This window comes from Lagopus muta, chromosome 10 (assembly GCF_023343835.1).
Source record: "Lagopus muta isolate bLagMut1 chromosome 10, bLagMut1 primary, whole genome shotgun sequence".
Taxonomy (NCBI): domain Eukaryota; kingdom Metazoa; phylum Chordata; class Aves; order Galliformes; family Phasianidae; genus Lagopus; species Lagopus muta.
The window spans coordinates 19,388,163-19,410,875 of NC_064442.1; the positions used below are offsets into that span (position 1 = coordinate 19,388,163).

Below are 22,713 nucleotides of genomic sequence, written 5' to 3' on the forward strand. Positions count from 1 at the left end.
GCACATGGATAGCTGTAGCAGATACCTCTGGGAGCTAAAACTCTCATCTGTCATCAGTAAATCCATGCAAGATCACTCCACTGCTCCTAACACGACCATAAGAACGAGCTGCAGCAAGCAGCCAATGATGAGTTATCAAAGCATGAAACTGAACTGCGTAATTTCTTCTGCACTGTCCAATATACTGCAAGTAACAGAAAACACCATTTATATTAAAACACAAAGCTAGAACAAATCCAAGATGGTTCGCTATGAGCAGAGGACAGATTAAGAAATTAAGCTCCAGAGAAGCAGGAAACTTCAGAACTTGCCAAGCAATCCAAAAGCCACAGTCTGAGGTGTTGCAGATTGAATCTGAAGCAGGAAAGATCTCCGTAGGAGAGAAAATACTGTCAAGAAGAAACTGCTGCAGGACCCCCATGCACACCAATGGCAGGACAACGTCAGCTCTTCCCAAATGCTGGAGGAGCCCCTGATTCCAAAAGGAGCTGCAGCAACACTGAGCCATCACCTGAACCCATAAATAGGAAATTAAAGCGTCCCCGGGACCTCTAGGCAAGGAGTATTTTGAGAGTGCTTTGGTCAGCAGTTAAAGGGTGAGCTACAAGTAAGAATTAATGTTCAGGGCAGTCTGAGCTGTCATTGTCTTTTATGGCATTTTTTCCTAACTGATTTGTGCTGGGAAACGAAGCTTTTTGGCATGGTTAGAAGAGGGCTTCTCAACTTTGATCCCTCCCAGTATTTAGAGCAGACTCAGCACAAACAGGAGGAGAAGGCCACCTTTGCCCCTGTAGCAGAGCAAGAAATACTTTCTCACCAGATCCAAAAAACTGCCTCATTGAGGCTGGCTACATTTTGATTTTAGCTAGCAAGGGACATCAACACCAACTGCTAATTTCTTTAGGCTCTGCAAGAACCACACAATATGGGAATAAAGAGCAAGACACAGGGAAGACAAGGTGCAATGAACGCACTGTGTCTGAGGGTGCAGCTGGAGAAACACCTGCCCCAACACAGCGCTCCACAGGGGCATGGAACACTGAGCCTCTGAACGACAAGCAGGGGCTGCCCACTAAGAACCACATGGAGAAGTGGCCGAGCAAAATGACAGCAGGTCGTATTTACTTCTCCATGGAATCCAAGTGATGCCACAGGAAAGAGCAGCCTTCATGGCACGCACCAAGTGACAGCCTGCCCGCTGAGCACTGCCAGCACAGGGAGCAGGTCTGTGAGAGCAGCGCAGTGCTCAGCAACAGTCACACCAAACAAATCAGATGTCAGGAATTAATAAAATTAAGATGACACCAAACAACATCATCCTGGAGACTGAGCGGCTTTTTCTCCTTTTACAACACTCCTGCTTTGTAACTAGGTTCCAGATGTCACATTTTTATCTCTGAGCTTTCCATGACTCTTCAAAGAAGTCTGGCAGCAATTTGAGACATTCATTAGTCAGTTATTTCTAAAGCATGTTACCAGGATATGATTTGAATTGTGTAATGTCTGTGTTTCTCACATGCTCCCATAACTTATGCTTTAATCAAGAGTTATTTGCTGCAAGTTTTATATAGCTCCAGTTTGCCTGCCACACAGCACTCAGGCTTTTCTTCTTCCAGAACTCAAATCCACACAGACAGGAAAACACTCAGAAGCTCTGCCACTTCAGAACACTTGATTTTATTCCCATTTCTATTTATTAGCTTCTTCAGAAGGGGGGGGAAAAAAAAAAAAAAGGCCAACAAAACCAACAGCAGCTGAAGCAAAGTGAAGCACAGAAAGCCGCATCAGCTCAAGTCTTCTGGCGTGGAAAGCACAACCCCAGAGCCACAGAGGTGTTTGTGAATCACAGTCTGGAGTTAAAGCCCAATTTTGCTCAGGAAAATGCCTGCAAAGAGATGACACCACTGACCTTCGGCTGCCCTGAAACAACTGCAGGAAGGACTCTGAGCCATGGCAGATCCATTTACGAGTGTGCTCCCTCCCAGCCCAGCTGCGCACAGCAAGCTAGAGCAGAAAGTCAGAGCAATCTCCCTTCTCACACGCAGGCATCACCATGAAATGCCCTCAGTCCATTTTCTCGCTCAGCTGAAGCCCACACCCAGCTAGGGCAGGGTCCCCATTAACACCCCACTGGAAGCTGAACCTGGGGCACAAAACTCTTTGCTTTCACTTACTGCTGATGCAAACTGAAAGGGAACCAGCTTCAGTGCAAGCAGAGATGATTTACACTAGTTTTAGATCCTCTTCACTGCTGTAGAGTTAAGGGATGCTGACAAAATTCACATTTAAGAGATGTCCCCAGACCACAGAAGTCCTCCTTAACACAAGCACCACAGAGCTGCAGCAGAGAACATGGAGCTGTGCTGACAGCAAGGCATGGAATCTGGACTACAGAAGAGGAAAATCTGCAGAAGGCTAACAAAAAAAAGTAAAAAATTAATGAGGAAAAAAAAAAAATGCAGAGTGAAACAAGTGGGAAACAGAAGTGATATTTTTGGAATGCAAATGTTTTAAAGAGCCCTTGTTCTTTATATATTCAAACCAAAATCCCCCACCAGAGGCATCTGCTTTAATACAGAAGGGGCACCCGAGGCACCCCAGTTACAGCACTGCAATGGAAAGTAACAGGATGCTTCTGCTCTAAGAAAAAAAAAATGAGCATGGAATTACTACTTCAAAAGTTCACCTTTAACTATGCACTGGCTTTCCCTTAGTGCCTCACTGGGTCGAGGACCAGCAGCCTGCACCTCCAGCACGTTCAGCGTGGAGCTGGGTGACGCAGCTCTGGCAGCACAGCGTTCAGCAACACGCAGCCCCAGCACATCAGCTCTGCACCTCCTGCCCGCCATCCACTGGCATAACTCTTTTTTGCCCATCCTACAGCCAATCAAGCCAGCCAGAGACCTGCACAGCTATTTTGGCTTGCATTACTTTGATAGTGTGAGCAGAAGTGGCCAGCAGAGAATTTCTTCTGTGGGCTTCCCGATAGCTAAGATATATCTCCCTTCCCAAGTCTCTCTCTAAATAGCTATGTATCATTTCACTAGCATGTTCAACTTACAGGTGAAAAAGAAAAAAAAAATATATAGAATAGAAACTTAGTTATTAGTTAAAAGAAAGATCTAGACCCAAACTGACACCTAAAACCAGTCAAGTAAAGGAACATGCATCAAGTCCAAGCCTAAGTATCCCATATATAGACAATGCTGCATCAAATAAACCTAATTCTCAACTTTCTCAGTCTATAGTCTTTTCTCCTCACAACCTCAGCCATAGTTTTAAGAATTTCAGTTTCTGTGTCATTTCTTTTGACCCACAGACTGCCCGCTGTCCCCCTTGTGTTGCAAAACCAGAACTCCCAGTTGCTAAAATAATCCCCTACTGAATGACATTGGGCTTTTACATCCTCACTTTCCCATCACTTCTACAACCCCTAAGGTTACACAGCACGTGTCTCCTCTCCCTTCTTATGACAGCCCTCCATCAACAGCAATGCCCATCAGTCTCTAAGCTCCGCTTCTTTTTTCTCACCCTGTACCTCCTTACACCTCACATCCTATCAAAGATAGCATCACAGCTGTCCAAATGTCACTTCTGCTAGCATCTTTATCCACTACTTTGCTTTTTGACCAACTCCCTTCATACATGACCACTCAAGTAATTGCTAATACCAGCAACAACACTTCAGCCCTCCCTCCAGAAGGTAGATGCACTCTTCTCCATCAGGATGATGAAAGGCATGGAGCACTTCTGCTGCAAAGAGTGGCTGAGGGAGTTGCGACTTCAGCCTGGGAGAGGAGGCTCAGGGGAGTCTCAACCATAAATACCTGCAGGAAGGTACAGAGAAGAAAGAGCCAGGCTTCTTACCATGGTGCCAGGACAAGAGGCACTGGACACAAACTGGAGCAGAGCGGGTACCCTCTGACCATCAGGGACCATCGCTTCTCTGCCGTGAGGGCGATGGAGCATCGGCACAGGATGCCTAATGAGGCTGTGGAGTCTCTTCATTGGAGACCTTCAAAAGCCAGGACGCAGGCCTGGGCACCCTGCTCGGAGGTCCCTGCTGGGGCAGGCATGGTGAGCCGGCGGTCCCTTCCGAACCAAATGATTTGTGTCTCTTTCAAAGAGATCCCTGAAGACGTCTGAGTCTTCTCTCCTGAAGTGCAGCAGGTTTGTCCTTCCCCCCTGCCTCTGCCCTCAGGATCCTGAACTCCACCATCTCACGGATGCCACAGCCAAGGCTTCCTGCAACCTTCACATTCCCACGTTACTTATGATTACGAAATCCAGAGTATCTTTCCCCCCCAGATCCCCTTTCTCTGGAGCCAGGGGATTGCCACCGATGCCACCCAGAGAATTGGGTGGCTGCAGCCCCCTTAAGGCCCTGCAGACGTGAGGCTACTTCTAACACCAGCTTGTTCTTCCCATCAGCCTGCAGTGAGGAGCCACCACCACATCACCCTTAGCAATCTCCTGTTAATTTCAACCCACCACCGGGCAGAGCTTCACGCCTTCCGGCTGCTTTCACAAAAGACGACAACTCCTTCATTTTGTCTTGCCAGCCCGTCCTTCCAAAAGGGCCCACGTCCCTCCATCGCGGGACTCCAGTCGCTGGAGGCCTTCTTTCTGTTGCCAGAAGCCATCAGCTTACAGCCTTCTCTTCTCCCCTAGCATCTCCTCATCCCAAAGCACTGCTTTGGCCTCAGGGCACCAAGTCTCACTCCTACCCTGCCATTTCATCTCTCTGCCTGCTTCCTTCCCTCAACATGCTTTCATCATAACATCCTCCAGCCCTTTGCTTCCATAAAAACCAGAGGGAAAACATCCATATAAAACAAAAATCAGTACCTAAGGATTGCATTCGTTGCCTTTGCTTTGGGAGACGGAGAAAGCACTGCTTTACAGCACCAGAGGCATTTTTATTGACTTTCAATCCTCTTGCTTTCCAAATTAAAACACGCGCATGCAGGGGAACAAGAAAAAGAAGGAAAAAAAAAAAACAACAGAAGAAATAGCAGAGATATGGCTGCTTTCTTACTTGCCTTTACTGCTGGGAAATTACCATTGCAGCATGTGGTTTTACTAGCTTCTGGCAGGTTTTAGCCAATAAGTTATAAAACATTGATTTAAGGGGGGGAAGGAAGGAGAAACAAAAAAAGACAGCAATAAAATTGCTTTTAAGTAGCTCCAGTGTAGGTGATGCATAAACAGGATACGTCATTACTCAGTGAAAAATTCTTACTGGACACATAAAAGACACACACAAAAAAAAAAAAAGAAGGGGAAAGAACAAAAGCACAAAGGTGAAAGAAAATTCAGAGGTCCTTAGTTCATATTCTGTACTTCATTTTGTACTTATCTTGGCTATCTCAATGGATTTTGGGTGGTGAACTCACAAAAGAAAAACAATGCATATGAAACTTCTCTGCTGTTGATGACGCTCAAGAGAATCAGAACGTACCTTGAATTTTTGCACACATTATTCTGGGATGTGAGTCTCTTCTCACATCAATGTAGCCTGTAGGTTTAAAAAGCTCTACTATTTAAACATCACACTGAATACACAGAGCAAGTGTGTGCGAAGCTGCTGTAAGGAAAAGCAAATCTATACTGAGCACATCAGGAGCTGCACGATTTCTTTTTTCTTCATCTTGAGTTTGAGCTCAGTTCTGAACAGGCTACAAGAGCTGTCTGATGCTGACAAGCCACTTCTAGTGATCCCTGCAAGTAGAGAAGACTCTTCATTTCTGAAGATATAATTCCTGTAAGACAATAAGTGCCACAGCCCTCACCTTAACATCATGCCCAATACGATGCTGAAGGAGAGCCGTCATAACTTATATCTTTATCAGGCTGAACTCATAAAAGTCTTCTGATTTCCCCTCATAACATCGTAATTCCAACTCCTCGGTCATTTTTCATTTATTCCAGTTTATTTCTGATAATTCAGGACCACAAATGAGGTCCTGACTGGTACTGCAGGTTAACACAAATCCCGTGCATGATCACACCACCTTGGTCATACAGAGTCTTCTTGAGACCAAACATTCTGACTCTCAATTGCTTCATCCTGTTCCTACTCTGTCTTCATGATCATCCAGGTCCTCCTGTAAAGCATTCCCAGCTTTCCACGATAGCTTCTTATCTTGTTGGTTCAGCAAATTTTATCTACACATACACCGAAAATGAATTATAGAACATATGTATGAATCAGCTTACTTTGGCATCATCTAGCATATATTTAATTATGCTTGCCTCAACAACAACAACTTGCTCTTGAACATAACGCTACAGTAGTCAGACCAAACAGCTCTGAAGTTACAAGAAACATCTGCCATCACAGTTTGAACATCTGGACCAACATAATATCTAAAGGCAGCATGACATCTGGTGAGCAAAATCCAACCTACCAAATACTCGAGATTCCATTTCTTGTCATTCTGCAAAAGAACAGCAGAACAGTAAACAGATCTCACCAAACTCATGAAAATTCCAAGTCTTACAAGTCTCCAAAAAAAGGAGAAATGACAGTGATCCACTGATATGATCCACTCAAAGACATGATGTAATTACCAATGGTCTACAATGTAACATTACGGTAAAGCTCTCCTCAATCATTTCTCTGAAGGTCTTTCCATTCCACCTTCCCAAGCATGGTTGCCCTCTCTTCCTCACAGCTGCTCCTCATCTCCTCTTCCCTCTATTGTTCAGACCACATTCATCCCCCCCTCTTCCAGAAGAGCTGGGATATGTTGAAGTCATTCCCATTTTTTGGCCCCTCCTAGGAAACTCATTTACCCGTTATCAGTCCCATTAATATGGACTTTACCCAAGGCCATTCAGAGTGATAATACAAAGTTTGTTCCAAACCACTGACAGGAACGAACAGTAAATTCAATCATCTTATTTGCCCTATAAACAGACAGAGGAAACACAAATATGTCCAAATAATTCACCAATTAGAAATTCCGATCAAGGTGAGAAGTCTTAAGTGTGGATAAATAGGATAAGTTTCCATGTGGAACAAAGCCAGCTTAAGCCATTCTCCCTCTCCAATCCAATCATTCCTGCCCCTCACTGCAGCTTGCTCACCCTTTGGTCTTATCATTGCAACGTGGAACAGAGTAAATGAAAATACTGTCTTAAGTACAAGATTTGTTTCTTCCAGTCAACCCTATTGGATAAGACACCTTCAAAACAAGGTGGCATCCCTGTTTTGTGCTGTCTGGAAAGCGATTAAAAAAAATGAAATTATTTTTGTACGGTTTTTTGGTTTGAGATAAAAGCACCATAACTGAGTACTTCAAAGCCTGCTCACTTCCTCAGGTTTTGCTCACACTAGATGCACACATATCACAATCAGTATTATAGATTTAGTATCATTAAAATAAAAAAAATTAACCTAGCTTATCTTTAATGGGAAAGGGGTCTCCATCTTCCAGTACAGACCGAGGAGCTGCAAATACTCCACATTTACCCCTCATTATCAGCCAACAGTGTCAGCTCTTTCCTTTCTGCTTCTATCAACCCTGCTCAAGAATCCATCTTCTTGCATTAATCCAGAAGCAGACATCAAAAAAGTGACTGATGATAACCTTCAGGCAACAACCCAGTGGAGATCTGCTCTGCTGCGACCAAAGTTACAGCAATTTGTTATTTTTCAAAGCACGTGAGCCAAAACACAGCTTTACTTTGAATTTATCAAGATTCTCCATCTCAGGACTCAGACGCAAACTCTTCCAGTCATCTTCTAGATAATCAGTCTGTTGAGATGCGGGGAGGCGATTTGCATCTGAGGCTGTTCACAACTGTTAGTGCCACCTCTGTGTCTCAGTGGATTGCCCTGCAACAGAGACGTGCTCCAGAACAAGCATGTGCATATGATGACGACTGCGTTGAATTTGCTTGAGAGAACGATACGAAACTTATGTTGGATTTATGCTTTTACATTACCCACAGAGGGGTAAGAATTGCACGTGAATATTTCCTGTTTGACTGCCTAAGGAAGTGTTTGTGAAACTAGCTGCTCAAACATCGCCAGCTCCCATCAACATTCCTCTTTTCTTCTAACCAAAATGAAAGCCGTGACCTCAGAAATTTACTTGACAACTCAGAAAAGCTGAGCATGGCGCCCACCTACTGCATGCACCCCCAACACCACCCCATCTCAGGAGGTATTTGGTAGGAGAGCAGAGGCATAGAAGAAGGGCTCAGCACAATGCTGTAGTGAGGACACACCTGGGAGTTCAAGATAAAACAGGGAGGAAACGGCTTTGCAAGCTTCAATATTCCCTTTCTCTTTTTTATTCCCCAGTAGTCATATTCAAAAAATCCTTCAAAAATCATCTCGCATCTAGCAAACCTGAAGTAAAAGGCTTGAAGTCTTCTCTTGGTAAAGTTACAGAATAAATTATTAGACTAGTCTAAAAATACAACCAGACATTTCTCTTCAAGGAGCTTTTGAATTGACAATCCCACTACAAAAATTGGTAATAAATTTTTAATGCGACTGATTAACATTTTAGCTCACTCCGGAGCACTCAGCATCCCCTCACCTGAACGTATTTAACTCCAGACTGCTGACATTTCCTAGAAATGCATCACAGTGCAAAAACAAGTTACGGTGCTGATAGAGCGCAGTGCTCACTGGCCTGCCTCGGGTAAGAAACGTGATTACAGCACACCAATCCCTTCCAGCCTTCCTATTTCTCACCACAGAAACCATTCAGCCATAATCTATTTCTGCTGCTGCTGAATTGAAGTGAAAGATAAAGGACCTCTGTGCACCCACGCTAACAGCCTTGATACTCCTGGTAGACGTTTAACGAGCAAAAGGAGGCTCTGGAGGGTGCAGAACCACAGTGGGCCGTGGCAGACTGGTGGACTTGGTACATAATGAAGAGCATCCCCTTCCTATTCATCAGCTGAATTTTCAGAGGGGACCCAGATCCACCTGCACCTCCAAGGGAATGTCTGGGAAGACGACAGAGGCCATAACAGTGCAGTGCTCACTGCAGCAAGGAAGCCACCAATGGTGCTCATGAGCCAATGAGCAGACGCTTCTTACTGCAACACAGCACCAGCTCATCCCTCTACCATCCAAAGGGAGAGAAAAAACACCAAAAAGAGCCTCCCGCCACACATACCATGCTGCCATCCTCCCAGCTAATCCTATATACGTTTTGCCAGTCTTAAAACAAACACAGGGCCCAGTGTTTGAAGTGTTACATGAAGACTTTGGTGCCGGTTCTACTGAAGGGAAAATTCTGTTGTGCCAGATTTCCTCCAGCCAATCCTAGAGCACAAAAACCTGCTTAAAGCAAGACTCAGTACTCTTATACAACTCATTCATGGGATCTCTGATCTCCAACACCACTTTCCCTTGATGTTCAAGAGTCTCCACTGTCTCCCTGCTGTCCTTTTCCTGTCGTTCCCATAATACAACACATCCTTTCTGCTGGCAAAGAGTACAAAGAAGGCAGGCAAGCAATGCTAGAACATCTCTTCAGATGCACACACGTGGGCCCACATGTTTCTCAAATGTTCCCTTCTTTTAGGCAGCGTAACTCACTTGCCATTACCATGCCTAGAGGATAGTATCTTTAAACGTAGAGATTTAATTAATAACATTAAAATGACGACTTACCAGTCTCTCATTATCTTCAGAGGTTCTCTGGTAATGAGCTGCTAAAGCAACATAATCCTGCGCCTGCTTGTTACATTCTAAACACTTAAGTCCTTGACGGATTAGTCTCAGTGGGTCCGGGTAGAGAGGCAAGGCAGGCTGTGTGTTAGTAGAAATTCCTACCCCGTTTCCTGAAGTAGCATTGGGTTTACGCGAAGGAGAGGATAAGTGCAAAGTCTGAGGAGTAGAAGATGCTGAAGAGCTCGCAGAAGGTGAAAACATTTGGTCTAAGGAAATCGGTTTCATCACCAGCTGAGAACACTGCATGATAAAGCCTTTGCTCTTGTGATCTCTTGCATGTTTAAGCAAGCTACATTTATTAAAAAAAAGGAGCATAGTTGAACACTGAGTGCACATAACTTCAATATGAACGCTTCGCCTGCTATAGTGTTGAGTCAGGCTTTTCTCTAAGGCAAATGAATCCCCACATTCCAGGCAACAGTACCCAGAGGCAGGTAAATTAATACTGGTGTCAGGTGGAGGGCTAAGGTTCGGAGTATATATTGGCACCGGATTGGCACTGTGCAGCACTTTGTTGAATGCCTCCACGATGACAGGAGCAGCTTTCTTTACTTGATGCACCAGTGGCACGGACATCTGCGTCACCTGAGGCTGATTTCGCCGCTGTGCAGATGACTTCGCTGTGACAGAAGCAGCAACGCTGTGGGGAACTAAATTGAGATTTGCCAAGTGCACAGCTTTGGGAAGGAGGCTGGAGGAGGTGGTCGCGTTGGACGGCTGCACCACGATACCCTGCTGCTGGTGCTGCTTCTTGTTCAGCTGCTGCCCCGCGACACCAACTTTTACGGCACCACCACCGCAGTTTGGCAGCGGAGATAAAGACACAAGAGAGGTGCTATTTGCAGCAAGATCTGCTTTCAAGCCATCTGTGTAAGGATTCGCTATGTTTGACAGCTGGATAGCTACGGCAGCCCCATTTTTGGTTGAATTCTTGCTAGCCTCGCTTTCCATTGCTGCACTAGTGTCAGGGGAAGGGAAAGATTTGATGAATTCTTCAGCAGATGAGGTTTCCAGAGGTGATTCTTCCAAAGACTTGCCCAACTCATCACTTTCTGGCAAAATTCTAGTTACAGTTCTTTTAATTTCACCAGAGGAGGTCTTGATAGTCTTGATTCTAACTTTGGGAATAGCTGGTGGAGAGCTGGCTGCCATGGAAGGAGAGCCCTTCCCACTGCTGTCACTGCACACACTTCGGGGGCTCTCAGGCTGCTTGCTGGCCTTCCTCACTACTTCTAAGGGGCTCCGTGGACTCTTTGGTGACTTGGGCATTTTTGGACTTCCTTTTGTCCCATCTTTAAAAGGACCGGGTTCCTTTATAAGGTTTGGCTGATCGCCTTTGGGAATACACGCAACCTTTTTGGCCTGAAGAGCAACCAGCGCAGCCACACAGGATGACAACTTTGAGTGAGTTGGCTTTAACCTCTGGCGAGGCGGTACGGATGAAGACAAGCTCAGCTCAGGCACAGACCCTTTATCTTCTCCTAAATTACTGTGAGGGAGCTCTCCAAACACCAAGCCTTCTCCAAGAAAGCTATTGGTATCTACCAAGTCCTTTCCTGACTCCACAAACCTCTCAGTTGCTTTGTCTTGCTGTCTCCTGCTCATTTCCAGCCTGCTCTCTGGCTGGAAGTGGATCTCCATCTTTTGTTCCTTTTTACAATATTGATCAAACATGCTTAATTCGGGCTCTGGTACCTTCCTGAAGTGATCCAATACTGAAGCTCCTGTTGGCATATACATTGAAGGAGGTGGAAAATACGGAGTTTGAGCATGTTTGGGTTTATCACCAATACTATTCTCTTTGAATGTATCCTCTGGCTCAGGGCTGGAAATGGGGCTAAACTGACTAAAAGTTGGCAAAGGCTCTGACTTGGACTGGTCCAGTTTTTCAGAGTAACTTCTGGAGCTATCACCATTAATAAAAGTCGACTCAAACTTCCCATAATTATGCACCAAAGTATGAGCCTCTGCTGGCAGATCAGACCCGCGAAACCCATTGTGTAGCAGTCCAGCCCCGAGGTGATTCCCCTCCTTTTCCGCCTCAAAGGACTCCTGGCGACTTGTGTTCTTCACAATAACACTCACAACAGGAGCATCAGAGGGGGGCAAGGCATGGGATAAGGACACGTTCTCATCTACGCAGATTCCTGATGACTTCAGGTGATTCTCGTTCTCCTCCCCAGCTGATGGAATGGTCTCCTTGGCATCAAGGCTAGTTGGATCAGGGATGTCAAAAGCAGCCAAGAGGTCATCAAAGTCTGGGGTTTTCATGTCCCCCATAGTGAAAGCTGCAATTAAAAGCAAAATACTTTGTCAGGTATATTTCTCTCAAGGACAAACCTCATAAGGTGTCCGTGCAAGCAAGTCAAACACAAACACCACAAGTATCCAAAACATTAACACATCTAGGGATGTCTGCTGCAGACACTTCAGCTTCCATTTCAACTGCTCCAAGACTGACTGTTTACACAAAAGATACCAGCTCTGTGGAGCTTAGCTTCCTTAGCACAAAGGTATTCAGGCCAAGAAAGCTCCCTAGGGAAGGGGAAATGACATTCTGCCTTCTGCAGGCCCACCAACAGCTGGTATCAATTCAAGCTGCAGCCACCAGGCTATTTTCACACAATCAAGGGTCTCCCACTAGCTTTAGTTTTTAACTGCTGCCTTGTCCTCACCCTTGAGATGCAGAGGCAGTTGACAAGTGACAGGAGCTATTCAAATCCTGTCTCACACAACTTGTCTGCTCCAGAGTTGTTCAAGGCACTACAAGAAAAGCAGTGGGAGACAGCAGCACCTCACCGACCCTGGTCCACCAAGTCCATGTAGAGGACATTCTTTCACCCATACCTTACAGCTCCAAGAATAACTGTCATCACAAACCTCAACAGAAAAGATTCTGAAATGCATTACTGCATTCGTGGCTGTTTTAGGCTTTTTTTTTTTTTTTTTTTTGAGGGGTGGGGGGAGGGGGGAAGTTGGGGTTGTTTGTGAGGGGGGGAAGGTGTGCAGGGAGGGGCAGGGAAGAAAAGGAGAGCTAAAAAGCAACAGTGACTGCTGATTTCTCAAGAGATTGTTGTATGTGAAGAATTCAGTCCTGCTTCAAGGAAGAAAGCAGGAAGTAAACAGGTGGCCCATAAGAAATAAGCCTGAAAGGTGAGATGACTTCCTACCCAGGGCAATTTAAATAATACAAGTCTACAGTAAATATTTCAGTACAACAGCTCAAAGCACTGTAAACCAAGCAGGGGTTATCTGAATCAGGAAGCAATCCTTAATTAGGTAATGATGCCACCAGGCAAAACTGCCCATAGACAGAGTAACGGATTGTATCCAAATCATAACAAGAAATGACATTCCCAGACAGCTCTCCTCATAAGCCCTCCAGAAGGGAGTGGGGCTTAAACACAGAGACCTGCAACAACAATAATCAAGCTCTGAGCAGATCCACGATGAAAACTGACAGCACAGAATCACTTGCACATTTCATTACTATAAGGAATACTGGATTTGCCTGCACATCTAACCAAAACACTGGTGCAATATATAGGCTTCCTGGACATTTAATAAGCTATTATTTTAAGACATTTCATTTTAAAACCGCATTTGTGTGAGCTGATGTATACAGGGAGGAAAAAAGTCAAGGAGCACCCACAGGCATAGCAACTCCTGCCACACTCACTTGATTTGGGCTGCATCAGCACTGCCAAAGCCAGCAGCAAGTGTGGGAGATGGAAGGGGTGGCGAGAGCCCAAAAGAAGGGGGAAGAGCTGGGAGCAGAGGTGCAGGCAGAGAGCAGAGAAGCAGCTGTATCATACCTTCCCAAAAGGCTGGAAGTCACTGATTTCAGACTGCCTTTTTTTTTTTTTTTTTTTTTTTTTTTTTTTTAAATAAACTCAGTCACAAATAGCAAAGCTCGTCAAACATCACTCAGAAACCAAACCAAACGTTCCCAGCACCAGCAGTCTGCCAGGTGGAGGTACAATTTGTAGAAATGGGCCAGCAGAAATCACTACAGCACAGAACAGGAAGGCATGCTGGTCCTAGAGCATTAGCTCAGTCATGCCTATAGACAAGCCTTGGAGGTGTTGCTTAGGTTAATCTACTCCAAAACACTCTATGGAGATTTACTTGGCTTAAAAGTGGCTTGCTGTGGTTTAGCTTAAACTTGTTCTCATTTTTAAATTAAACCACAAATATGAATGTCCATAGAGGGCTCTGCAGCAATTTACAAGTCACACCCCTCAGCAAGGTAAGGCAACTGCGCCTTGAGTTAAGTCCCTGAAACCAGAAGATTATCAGCTGCTGCTGAGTGGAAGCAGATGGGTAATGAGTTTAGAAGCAGCATAGATTATTATAGTTGGCAAAGAGCGTGGATCTGAAACTTCCCTTTTCTTTGGGTGGGAAAACACGCGAGTTGGGCAGGAGTTAGGCATCGCTCAGCTGCTGAGATTTCTGGCACACACAGCCCTATGTGAGGAAGACATTTCATTCCATAACCAGGAACACCCAAGTTTTATATGCTGAAAGAAAAAAATCAGCCTGCCAATCACTTTTGACCATTCCCTTCTTACCCCTGCATACCTAGCCACATCTCTGGATGAATTAGTATGTTAAAACACAAGACAAAACAAACCTGAGGTATCTGCAGCATTACGAAATAAGGTTTTGTTGGAATAAACTGCATTTTCAGGCTCTGCACGCATCCTTGCGCCCATCAAGAGACTACTTTCTCTAAGCCTTCTCTTAGATAGAAAACAGAAAAAGTACACTGAAGAAATTCTGCCCAGACCTTCCACAAACTGGCTTGTGTGGAAAGCAGGAATTAAGGACTTCCATCCTTATTCTATCCTTCCATTGCTAAAGATTTGCCTTAAAAACAAAGCTCGAAAGCCAGCCTTCTCTATTTGCCTATACAAGACATGGATGTGCTCCAAGACTTGCAAAGCAATGGCACAGATCAGTAAAGCAAGCAGTGACATAGCAGCTCATAGAAGAAAGTACACATATTTCATTTCTTCAGGAGGCAGAGAACCTTGAGGTCTTTACACCATCCCAGAAATCTGTGAACTTGCTCTGGGTGCCATGGCAGAGCACAGGGCCTTCTGGTCCAGCCAAGTTTCAGAGAATGGCTTAGGTTGGAGGAGACCTCAAAGACCACCTAGTTCTAACCCCCCCTGCTGTAGGGAGGACTGCAAATTGCTAGATCAAGTGCCAGATCAGGCTGCCCATCCAACCTGGCCTCGAGCACCTCTCAGGCTGAGGCATCTATAGCTCTCAGAGCAGCGTAAGCCAGGGTCGCACTGTCCTCTCAGGGAAAAACTACCCCTGACATCTTACCTAAATCCTCCCTCTATTCCCCCCCGTCCTAACGCTATCTATGTAAAAAGCTGATTTCTCTCCTGCTTACAGCCTCCCTATAGACTCTGGAAGGCCGCACTGAGGTCTCCCCACAGCCTTCTCTTGCCCAGGCTGAACACCCCCAGCTCCTCAGCCGTCTCCATAGCAGAGGTGCTGCAGCCCTGGCAGCATCTCCGTGCCTCCTCTGCCCCGCTCCAGCAGCTCCGCACCCTTCCTGCGCTGGGGGCCCCAGGCCTGGGCGCAGCACCGCAGCTGGGGCCTCACGAGGGCAGAGCAGAGGCGACGGTCCCCTCCCTGCCGCTGCCACCCCTCTGTTGGTGCGGCCCAGGATGCCGGTGGCTTTCCAGCCCCCAATGGACGCTGCTGCCTCGTCTGTGGCTTTCATCCACCAGAGCCACCGAGTCCTTCTCCGCAGCGCTGCTCTCAAGCAGCTCTCCCGATACTCAGTATACAAGCTCAACCTCTCCACACACCCAGAGCCCCACACTGTACAGACCTTCTGCTCGCACTGCTATTCCTGGGGGCTTTGGGAGATCCGCAGCAGCTCCTCTACAGACTTCGCACCAGCATGTAACATACTGCTCGAGGAGGAAGTTCAAGATTGCCACCTAATAGGAGAGCATGAAACTGCAATTACACCGAGGTTGTGCGCCTTGAAAGAACGCAATAAATATTTATAAAGCCACAAGACAACGGTTAGGTGCAATGGAAGAGCTCTGCCGAAGGCTCCGTGGGCCGAGGGCAGGCGGAGATCTCCCGGAGGGGCACGGGGAGCGCCGGGGATGGAGGAGGAGGCGCGGGGACGGGACGGAGGAGGCCGGACGCAGAGCGCCAGCTGGCATTAGGGGAGCGCGGCCGGCCGGGGGCTGTCAGAAGGAGCGCGGCCAGCCGCGGGGCCGCCGGCCGGGTTCTCAGCCGCGCAGCGCAGCGCTCGTACCGGCGCCGAACTTTTCGCAGCCCCGCGGAGGAACGCGGCGCGGGGTCACGGGGGCACTGCGCTACGGCCCGCGCCCGGCCCGCTCCGCCGCCCGCCCGCTGACAGCCGCCCCACGCGCGGGCCCGCCCGACACAAAGGCGCAGCCCCGGCCCGCCGCCCCCGCGCTGTCAGCCCGGCCCCGGCCCCGCGGCCGCACGTGGGCGGCCCCGCCGAAGTTTGTTCACCGCGGGCCTTCCGCCGCCTGGGCCGCCCCGACCAACCGGTGGCGCGGCCCGGAACCACCGCCGGCGGGGCGGCGGGGCGGCGGGCGAAACGCGGGGCTCCGGCTGCCGGGGCCGCCCGCCCTGCCTTGCCCTGCCCTGCCCGCGGGGCGGCAGCACGCAGCGGCGGTGCCCGCGGGGAAGGCGGAGGGCGAGCGGCGGGGGGCGGGCCGGGGCGCGGCCGGGCGGCACTCACCCACGCGGCGCTCCTCGGCGGGCCCCGCCGCCACCGCGGCCCCGCGCAGGCCTCACCCCGCACCGGGCACCAACGGCCGCAACATGGCGGCGGCGGCGGCGGGCGGGGCCGGAGGCGGGGCCGGGGCGCGGCAGCACCGCCTCTGCCCGCTCCGCGCCGGGAGCCGCCGTCACCGCTGCCGCCGCCCCCACCCTCCCCGCGCGGCCCGGCCGGAGAACGGGGCGGGCCGAGAGCAAGGGGTCCGCGGGGAGAGCCGGGGGTTCCCGAAGCCGGAGCGGGCCGGGGCGGGCAGGCGCGGAGGCCGGGCCTGAAGGAGGGCCTGAGCGAGGGCTGCCCGCCGCGCTGCGTGCTGCCGTGCTGCCGTGCTGCCGTGCTGCCGTGCTGCCGTGCTGCCGTGCTGCCGTGCTGCCGTGCTGCCGTGCTGCCGTGCTGCCGTGCTGCCGTGCTGCCGTGCTGCCGTGCTGCCGTGCTGCCGGCGCTGCTCCATCGCTGCGGTGTTCAGGCACCGAGGCGCGGCGGATCCCGGAGCGGATGGGACCTGCGGGGCAGTGGCTCGCTGTCTATACATTGTATATAATGTATCTATACATTAGAGAAAGGTGAAGTCGAAAGGTGGACTCTTACAATTACTTAGTGGATAAGATTCTTTCACCCAGAGGGTGATAAGGCACTGGAACAGGCTGCTCAAGGAGGCTGTGGATGCCCCATCCCTGCAGGCATTCAAGGCCAGGCTGGATGTGACTCTGGGCAGCCTGGGCTGCTGGTTGGCGACCTGCAGGGGGTCGGAACGGGTTGAGCACTGTGCTCCTTTTCAACCCAGGCCATCCGGTGATTCCATGATATGAATAGGGGGATGGCCACAGCCAGGGAGCTGTGCTCAGTGTCTTTATGTCCAGGCAGAGGTTGGTGATGAGCGGTGTCCCCCAGGGGTCTGTCTCAGAACTGTTGCTGTTCGCATCTTCATCAGTGACAGATGATGGCACCGAGTGCACCCTCATCAGTTTGCGGATGGCACTGAGCCGAGCGCTGCGCTGGATACGACAGGAGGAAGGGATGCCATCCAGAGGGAGCTGGGCGGGCTCACAGAGCGGGACCACGTGAACCCAGGGAGGTTCAGCAAGGCCAAGCCAGGGTGCCGCACTTGGGTCGGGGCAATCCCAGCTGTGAGCACAGATGGGAGAAGGTCTCATGAGAGCAGCGCTGCGGAGAAGGACTCGGTGGTTCTGACAACACATCTGGCAGCACTACGCCATGACCCAGCTGTGGGCATCCCTATCTCCACTTCTTGAGGTGCCTTGCATTTCTTTTTTTCATGCAAAAAAAAAAAACAAAAACAAAAACAAAAACAAAACTGTATGCTCAGAAGGCTGTCTGCTAATTAGTTCGTCTTAATTCTCTTTCAATATCGTATCCTACAGCACCACTTACATCATTTTATTTATGATTCTGTTAGATTAGAGGATCTGGACTTCCCATCTTCATGCTTTCTTTTCACAGATGTAAGTAAGGTGTTAGATTTATTCTCCTGGTTCTTTGGAGCTTCTGTAGGATTCCTTGACTACTGATGTTAATTGCTTAGTGACTTTCTTAACCATAAAACACTTGGGTACACATTATTAATTCCTGAAGATAATAATAAAAAGAAGTTGATTGTAATGGCTTGGTACTTTCTCTGATTGCTGATGTTTTCATAAGCACTGGTGAGGCCATGCCTGGACTGCTCCCCAGTGCAAAGGCCAATGGAGATGATGCAGGAACTGGAGCCTGACTGCTGTGAGGAGGGGCTGTGCCTTCAACCTGGAATAGAGGAGGCTCGAGGGGATCTCATCCATGTCCATAGACACCTGCAGGGAGGTGCAGGGAAGACAGAGCCAGGCTCCTGTCAGCTGTACCAGCACCAGGATTAGAGGCACTGAGCATGAACTGGAGAGCAGGAGATGATAGCCCAAGAGGAAGGAAAGGACAAGGGAAGCTGTATGGAGAAAACACTTTCAAAATCACAAGTGGTACCTGTGTTTGTAGCACGCCTCTGTGAAAAGCTACTTGTGAGCTGCAGGCTGTAACTGCTGCGACAGACATTTCTCATGCGGTTATAAAGACCTGCCACAGTCCCAAACACGTTGTGGCTTGCAGGAAAGCCACTGTAATTTGAATGGTTGTGCTAATTAAGAAATATAATGCTGATGGGAATTAAGCTCTGTATCCAATGGCCAAGGAGAAACGGCAGCCTTCGAGTGCCTGGCTGGGAGGTAATTCCCCTCCACAACTCAGTAGAAATGCAAAAAGGCTCAACAGATGCTGCAAGGAGCAGCACCCCTGGGTGCAACCCTCTGGACGTGGGCAATCTCCTGCCCAAGGCAACGACCCTTCCCACTGCAATGGGAGCTGGTTGGAGGGGGCAGGAAGAGGAGGAGGAATCGGGATGGGGTTTTTACAGTGCTCAGAGGATGTGGACTCACGAATCAAGCATTCTTCCATCCTGGTTTTATTAAATACTTGCAAGCGTTGTGCAGCCATGCCTGAGATCCTCGCTTTCAACTTTTCATCCTGTGTGGGGCTGTTCAAACTTGCTTTTTAGCTGGGGGAAATGGGTTCTTCCCAGGTGCTGGCTGTGTCAGAGTGTGCGCGTATGCAGGCAGGCGAGCTGGCAAACATGGTGAAACCGATTTTATTTATACATAACAAACGTAATAAAGTCCTGAGTGCTCATGCCTAGGCAACTGTCAGTTCTCAAATCAGCGATTAATTTGTTTCTGTCAGAGCTTGGTGTAACAGAGAATTACCTTGAGCTCGTTGCAAAACTCGCGTGTTACAAAACTGTAATTAATGCTTCAGAAACTCCAGGGAAGGTTTATTATTGGCAGGATGAGAATGAATCCCCAGACACAAACATTCTTCTGAGATAACAGCGTAGCCGTCGGCATTATCTACACGCACACACAAAAAGGGTGTAACTTAAATCTGAGTAGTTAATTACACAGATATCATCTGTATACATTTAAAACCACTTACACCTTTCACTCTGGCTCTTTGGTCTCCCTGCCTCCAAGGGCATGCCCTCTGCATTGCTCCAAACAGAATCCCCCCCCCCCCCCCCCCCCCCCCCCCTTGGCTTATTGGCACAAAAGTCAACGAGCCAACATGACTCTTCAACAAAGATCTCCCCCATATGACCACTGATCAACAGCAACAGACATGGAAAATTTTGCTCTTGCAACGTTTCTATCCTTGCATCCTTCTGGATGCCCATATCCATCCTTGCATCAGATTGAACAGAAGAAAGCTCTGTATCCCAGGGAATTTGGGAATTGCAGTGAGAACCCTAATTTGGTAAAATCCTTCAATTTTAGGATTGGAGAGTAAGCATTCTGTGCCCTGCTGTTCTTCTGATTCCTGTTTGCTGGGGTTGGAGATGTGATGAGAGCTGGAAGGCTGCTGGAATGGCACCACTGCAGCATTCCCCAACCAGCTTTCACTTGTGCAACAGCAAATCCTTTTTTGGATTTGTAAAAATCAAATTTTACTATGCAATGGGAACTGGAGAAATAACTTCCAGAGAACCAGTTTTCTTCATCACAAGAGCTGCAGACTCCAGTGCAGTACAGACACGCTCCAAAGCCTGGACAAGCAAGGTCCCTTGCACAATTCTCCATGCTGACAGCAGTGACCTGATTGCTGAGGCAGGTTCAGAATGACCCCTTTCTCCTTGTCTTGGTTCCAGGTAGACTCACATCCAGTTTCCAGGTTTCAGCGTGGTTGGAGGCAGGCAGCTGGGGCAAGAGGAGCTTCTCAACGTGTCTGTGCTTCTGAAGCAATGTTTCCTATGCTTGCTGCCCTGGCTGGGTTGGCCAAGGGCCATCGTGATTTCCCCATGTTTCCCAGGGAGACACGAGGGCTGTGGTATGCTCTTATCCCTTTGTACAGAGTTGCCCTATGCAACCACTCCGTGAACTGGAGAGATCTGATCCAGACATCATAAGCCTCTCTGGGGAAGAAATTAAACTTCAGTACTTCCTTCACTGGCTTTCACATTGTGTGAGCAAAAATGAGTGGAGTGGTTGGCATGCAGGTGGGAACCACCTGTTGGGGCAGAAAGACCAGCAGGATCAAGCCATGGCCCACGTCACTCCTGAAAGCTCTCCTGAGCTTTGCTGGAGATTTTGACCAAAGCTTGAAAAACTACTGGAAGGCTTACTGTCCTAAATAGGCTGTAGCACCCTCACAGCCATTTCATTGTGGTTATATCTCAAAAAGCAACCCCCAAAAACTTCAAGAAGTTGCTTCACACGGTCACAGAAAGAAATGGATGTAGATGTGTGTGTTGCTGGCATGCATGTTGGGTAAGGGGTGTATTTTGGGCTTGGGGGTGGCCTGTGGGAAGAACCATATGTTGGGCAGCAATAGGGTGATTCAGTGTCACTCACAGACTGGGTTTTCTACATAAGGACCCCCCAGATCCTTTTCCTCTGCACAGCTTGCCAGCGACTCTGCCCCAAGCCTATAGCGATACACGGGCTTGTGGCCAAAGTGCAGGATTCAGTACATGGTCTTCTTAAACTTCATCCCACTGGCCTCAGCCCCTCGATGCAGTTTGTCCAGATCCCTCTGTAGGGCTTTCCTGCCCTCACGCCCATCAGCACTTCCTCCCAACTTGGATTACCACACTTGCATTCAGTCCCTCACATGCTGAGTGATCAGGTTCAGGATGGTCTGCTCCACGATCTTCTCTTACTGAGGTCAGGCTGACAGGCCTGGAGTCCCCTGGGTCCTCCTTCCAACCCTTCTTATAAATGGGGTCTCATTTACAACAGTCTCCTGTCTCCTGGGTCCTCCCCCACCGACCAGGACTGCTGACGTATGATGAAGAGCGGCTTGGTGAGCACTTCCAGCAGCTCCCTCAGCATCCTCAGGTGGGTCCCATCTGGCCCCATGCACTTGTGGAAGCCCAGGTGGAGCAGCAGGCTGCTGTTTCCTCCTGAATGGTGTGGGGTTGTTCTGCTCCCTATTGCTGCCTTCCAGCTCAGGGGGCTGGGTTCCCTGAGGATAACAACTCTGACTGCTAAAGACAGACGAGGGCATTGAGAACCTCTGCCTTTTTCTCATCTTCAGCGATAGCATTTCCCACCGTGTCCAACAGAGGATGGAGATTTCTCCTTGGCCCTTCTCTTGCTGTTAATATATTTGTAAAAAAATTAATTGTTTACAGTGGTGGCCACATGAAGTCTTTGCTGAGCTTTTGCCTGTCTAGTTTTCCCTCTGCACACTCCAGCAACATCCTTGTGCTCTTCCTGAATTACCTGCCCCTTCTCCCATAACGCTGAGGTGAACCTGCCACTTCTGGCATCACGTTTAAAATGCTAAAGTGGAAATCTCTTACAGAAGCAGGAGGTCTGAGTGTCTGCCGGTTTTGTTTTCAAACCATGCAGATGAAGAAAGATAGGAAACTGCAAGAGTCCGTGACAAACAGCCTTTTCAGAAAAACAAACAAACAAACAACTGTAGAATTTGCCATGAAGAATTATTATTAACATTTACACTTTAAAAACATTAGGGGCCGTGATGATAAGACAGCACAGCACTAGCACAGCCAGAAGTCATCTGAAGATGAAGTTGTCTCCAGCAGACCTCCTTTGACCCTATTACTGCGGACATCAGAGCATTTTATGTCCTTTTTTATCCTGTTAGGCACTCAGTGGGCCATCGGGGCGCTCAGCGATGGGCTGCAGTGCTGTGACGTGTTGCTGAAAGACATTTAAGGAGAGGACAGACAAATGCCTCTGGCCTTCAAGACACGATTTTCCAAAGGTTGAACTCACGTTGACTCATAGCAGTGCAGCAGAGAGATGTGCTGCGCACTCTTACTGCAGCCTGCCAGAAGTGTTTCCTGCAAGAGAGAATTGTGGAGAGGAGCCAGGAATGAATAAGCAGCCTCATTTCAGTGCTGGATTAAAGAAAAGCAATAACCCTCTCCCTATGAGAGGGCTGAACAGGACTCATTAGAACTTCGATTAAGACAAAGAGTAACGTTATGATGGAGTAGAGAGAGTGAAATTATAATCTACGGCTCTGGGGTAGGGATGAAGTGAGCAATAAAGGAATTTGTGTGGGAGGTGGCAGGTTTCTCAGGTCTTCTCCTGAAGCATCTTGCCCTGTCACTGTGCTGCAGTTGACAAGCTAAGCTGGAGGGCATTCTGGTGAATGCCCTATCCATTGCCAAATCCCTTTCCCTGTGACAACTCCTCCCAAGCTGCATGGA

At 48.5% G+C, this 22,713-nt stretch overlaps 1 protein-coding gene across 2 annotated transcripts in view; it reads right to left on the reverse strand.

Annotated features, from left to right (window-relative positions):
• ZNF592 (zinc finger protein 592) overlaps positions 1-16,556 on the reverse strand; it is a 33,981-nt gene extending 17,425 nt beyond the window's left edge. For both annotated transcript variants that reach the window (XM_048955992.1, XM_048955993.1), the window contains exons 1-3: positions 16,458-16,556; positions 15,561-15,672; positions 9,647-11,994 (exon numbers count right to left, since the gene is read on the reverse strand). In XM_048955992.1, the coding sequence (XP_048811949.1) occupies positions 9,647-11,986 (2,340 nt within the window). In that variant the 5' untranslated portion in view covers positions 11,987-11,994; positions 15,561-15,672; positions 16,458-16,556. The remainder of the gene's footprint in view (positions 1-9,646; positions 11,995-15,560; positions 15,673-16,457) is intronic.
• Between the last annotated feature and the right edge of the window lie 6,157 nt (positions 16,557-22,713).